Here is a 4,241-nt window from a genome sequence, read left to right as displayed (position 1 = left end):
CAGGGACAGATTTAGGCCACTGCGACAAGCCTGGCCGCACGCATCCGGGTTCACATTCACTCAGGCTCGTGACCTGAGCTAGTTCTGTTTTCTATATCTCTGATTACAGCTGATGCACACGCATGAGCCCCCCAACAATTGTATACACGTTTCTGGATCCAATCTAACCTATACTAAGAGAGTGATCCAACAGAGCTACCGAGATCCGACAGAAACTAAACCGCCTGTCAATTCATTCGAATGCAAGAGACATTCATATAAGAGAAGTCATAAATGACAACTTTTTGATGAAAAAAAAAAATTTAAACCCCTAGCTTCTCACCCCCACAAGAACATGAACACGTGATGGCCAACCAACTACTCTAGAAGTAATTGGTTAATCGAGGCAAATATCATCACAAAGACAGTCTCCAGGAGCGCACTCTCAGTCGCCAACATAAATACATATAGCATCCAACCATTAAAACCTTCAGGGATATAGTATTTATATCACAGACATATTTAGGAACGCAAAGCTATACCGTATACAATCAATGGACAATTTAGAAGGAACGCAACGACCAAAATTCAGCAGGCAAAAATTAAAAAAAAGCTGGAGCCGCGACATTTTGGACTGCTAAGCAAACCAAGCGCAAGATATATCCTACTGACTCTCCCGTAACATCTATTATATTTCCGTGTTACACATGTGCACGCCTAAAAGATTCACAATTATCAACTAAGTCCAACCCCCCGCCATTCATTTAGCCCCTCGCCAACAATACATCCAATTGGGTTGAACGACCACTACGGGAACCCTCTTGTCGAGAAACTTTGGTCATGTTTCTGTTGTACAGATCTTCCTGCCTTTGTGGGAACTCCATAATGTATTTGTCCTTGAGGCCCACTTGATGCAGATGCATTAATGCAAGCATGCTCATTGCCACCAGAGCTGCATTTCCTAGAATCCCACCCACCTGATCCAGCTTTAGAGATTTTTTAACAAACCTAAAACCAGACAGAAAGACCTTGACGAATGCGTTCGACCTATCCCCTTTCGGTGATGCAAATTTCTCACCAGTGGGAGATGCCACTGGTGTATTTTCAGGTGAAACAAAGCAGCTAGCATTGCAGACATCTCCCACCAGAGCTCGTGCCTCCTCAATGACTTTATACTTCTTGCCCTGGTGTTCAGCCAATCTCATTGCAAGAACAACGCGGCTTTGCTCTAAGCGAGCAAGGGCAGCATCTCTCTCTGCCCGTTGGTGTGCTTGTACAGTCTGCAAAACAGAACAACAACACAACCATTCTAAAATGACAAGTTTTTCATGCAACGATCCTAAAATGAAGGTCAGCCGAAAGTTCCTTAGAAGCAAGAATGATACTCTCTCAAGACAATATGTTTTTTAACTGAATAAAACTGCTTCCATGTCTACTGAAAAGAAATGCCCCTCGCCAACTGGAATTCTAAATTCTTTTTAATACCCAATAGTAATGATCACTTACAAACAATGGCACAATTATATCCAGCACCATGAGAATAAAAACTACAAGGAAATCAACCAGGATGTAAGACGTTATAATGAGAAAACGACAAACAGTTTTAGGGAATAGAAGAACAGAGAGATTCTTAAGAAGGCACGGCATCACAAGATCCATCTGTCCAAAGAATTTCTAAAAGCATATTCTTGATTTCTCCGCATAATGGAGCTCTCAGCTATAACAACGAAGTTCCAGAATTTGAGACCCAAATTTGCATTCACAAATCTGAGAACCAAAACATCTTGTTACAAACAATAGCCTCGTCTCTCTCCAAAGCAAGCCTGTTACTTTGCATTATAAAAAATCTTGAAACAACCCATCACCAAAACAGAGGAACAATTTGTATTCTATAAAAGCACAACCATGGTAAGCACAGAATTCGACAGTCAGACAGCACCAAAAGCACAGTTTCTGTTTTTCAATCAACGTCGCAGCACCAAGGAAGAATTTAATTATCATTGGTGTAGCATATGAAGATAGGACTCCAACCTCAAGAATCAAAAAACATCAAAACTTTTCCTCACTTAACCAATAATGCATACAGCTTCTAGGTTATCTACCCAGACTCTTGAGAGCTAAACTACGCCAACTGAATCAGATGGTCATCCCCAGGTGATTTTTCACAATGTGATACGTAAAAGATGGTATGATTGGTAAAATTTATAACATGCCTTTTTGAAAGGCTGGTTCTATGCGAAGAGTTCAAATGATTCACCCTTCTAAACATCATTGGGCAGAAACTAAAATGCTCTAGCACACACAGCAACTATATCTGTACAAGTCAATTGACTCACCAATCGAATGAAGCTAGCAGCAAAACAAGGAAGCATATTGCTGCAAAATGTAGCAATTATTAAGTCCACGTATTCTTTTTTGTGCGTATTCGCCTCCTCAGCTGCTCACTCCCCAGTAAGGGCCAGGTAAGTAATAATATCCTAAACGCCCAAGTTCGAAAATAAACCAAACCCCACTCCTCTTCTTATCTCAAAGGAGCAACCAAGTCTGAGATTAAGCTAACATCCACAGCACAAAACAGCGATACATTACAGATTTCCAAAGAGATTAATACGTAATTATAACCTAAAATAGCTTCAACAAGGGGAAATTTACAATAGCACGATAGTAACGAAATTTCCTGTTATGTAGAATATTTGTAATCTAGCACTTTCCGAATAAATCAACCTATTCACCGTAAGCAATGACAACAGCAAGAAACCTGCTTTTCGATTCTTATCTCAAAGGCCAAATTAAGAGGAGTTGTTTGAAAAAACAAAATCATCGTATGGTAGTTAAAAATAAAAGAAATGGAGATTGAAAAATCTAGGACCTACGTGGAAAAACTCGAGCTGGTCCTCAAGGTTCTCAAGGGCGGTGCGGATAGCATTTAGGCTTTTGGCTTCCTGAAGCGCCGCGGCGTCATCAGCATCGACCCCCATCCCAAGATTATAATCCTTAATGTAAACGAATCCAGTGGTTCGATTATTGTCAGAGTTATGATCTCCGTTAGCAGAAGAAGCATCAGGAGTGGTTTTCTTTCTGGGGTGGAATTGGAAGGAGGCTGCGTCGTCGTTAGATTTGCGGTTGTGGGACCTGATGGAACTGAGGAAGTGGGCTCGGGAAATAGAGTGAATGGCGTCGCTGAGCTTGTCGTGCAAGTCCCAGATTTTCTCTAGCACCGCTTCGATCTCTTCCACTTCCATCTCCCATTTCATTGAAAAAAGACCCCAAAACAAAAAAAAAAAAATACTACCAGCAGTTTACAGTCCTAGAACTTATCTAGTAGTCGTATCTGTAATTGTCCCTAGATACTATCACTACTAGCAGTAAACCTCGTTCGATTCCTAGCTTCTGGGTTGGGGAAGGGAGGAAAGAAAATCCGGTGTCTTTAGGGTTCTGGCCTTCTCTTTTTCTTTTCTTTTTTTCCTCTTTTTTCTGGGGTGTAGTCGCTGTCTATGATGATGGGCAATGACTGTGGGGGGCCTCTTACGTTTTTCCCTTCTTTTTTTCCACTCTCTCTCTCCCTCTCTCTCAACTCAAGAATCACAACTCCCAAATCACCCACAATAATCCACCAGGCTAACCTGTGTAATCAGTTTGAACAATTACAACTTAGCCACCTTCAGTTTCCAAATGCAAAAGCCAAGTGCCCAAAACTTACGATCACTGTATTTTGCACCACTCAACTGTGTGCACTTAGCACTGTGTAGCCCAAGTCATCAATTTCAGCACTTAGCTGCTTGAACGTCCAAGTTTTTGTGCTCTGGTTCAATGACCTGAGCTCCTATGGTAAATTGCTGAATCCGATCAATCGTACTTTTTTCAATGGAACTCTGACACCAATCTATTCTCTTTTTTTTTTTTATCTTTTTCTTTTTCTTTTTTAGAAATAAGAGAGAAATGAAGAACATGGTAGTTGGGATAACGAATGAGGTTTTGAGAAACCATGCCTCTTGAGTGTATTTTAGGAAGTAGGCCAAAACATTGAGAAGGAAAAATTTCTTACTCAATTCCTTAAACTGATTAAGCTTGGGTAATTAAACTAAAGTGTGAAAAATTGAAAATTTAAGATAACAATATGAAGAGATCAATATTTTGGGTGTAAAGTGCTTAGCACACGTATAGTTGATGGGCGAAATCACAATTAACCCAATATACTAAGACAATCACACCCTTTGATGATCTTTTGCCAATAGCATTTTATTTTGTATTGAAGAATGAAA

General features: G+C 40.3%; 1 protein-coding gene across 1 annotated transcript; it reads right to left on the bottom strand.

Annotated features, from left to right (window-relative positions):
- Positions 1 to 407: 407 nt before the first annotated feature.
- On the bottom strand, positions 408 to 3,475 carry LOC113729964 (plastid division protein PDV1-like). Its single transcript, XM_027254337.2, has 2 exons — positions 2,853 to 3,475; positions 408 to 1,259 (listed from the first exon to the last, which is right to left on the bottom strand). The coding sequence occupies exons 1-2, from the start codon at positions 3,231 to 3,233 to the stop codon at positions 744 to 746; spliced, it is 897 nt and encodes a 298-aa protein (XP_027110138.1). The 5' UTR covers positions 3,234 to 3,475; the 3' UTR covers positions 408 to 743.
- Between the last annotated feature and the right edge of the window lie 766 nt (positions 3,476 to 4,241).

This window comes from Coffea arabica, chromosome 2e (assembly GCF_036785885.1).
Source record: "Coffea arabica cultivar ET-39 chromosome 2e, Coffea Arabica ET-39 HiFi, whole genome shotgun sequence".
In the NCBI taxonomy this organism is placed as follows: Eukaryota; Viridiplantae; Streptophyta; class Magnoliopsida; order Gentianales; family Rubiaceae; genus Coffea; species Coffea arabica.
This window is presented reverse-complemented; position numbering and strand designations above follow the sequence as displayed.

Coding starts and splice junctions, on each gene's coding strand:
- LOC113729964 (XM_027254337.2), bottom strand. CDS start 3,233: ATGAAATGGGAGATGGAAGTGGAAGAGATCGAAGCGGTGCTAGAGAAA. Junction 1,260..2,852: donor ACCAGCTCGAGTTTTTCCAC/GTAGGTCCTAGA, acceptor TCTGTTTTGCAG/ACTGTACAAGCACACCAACG.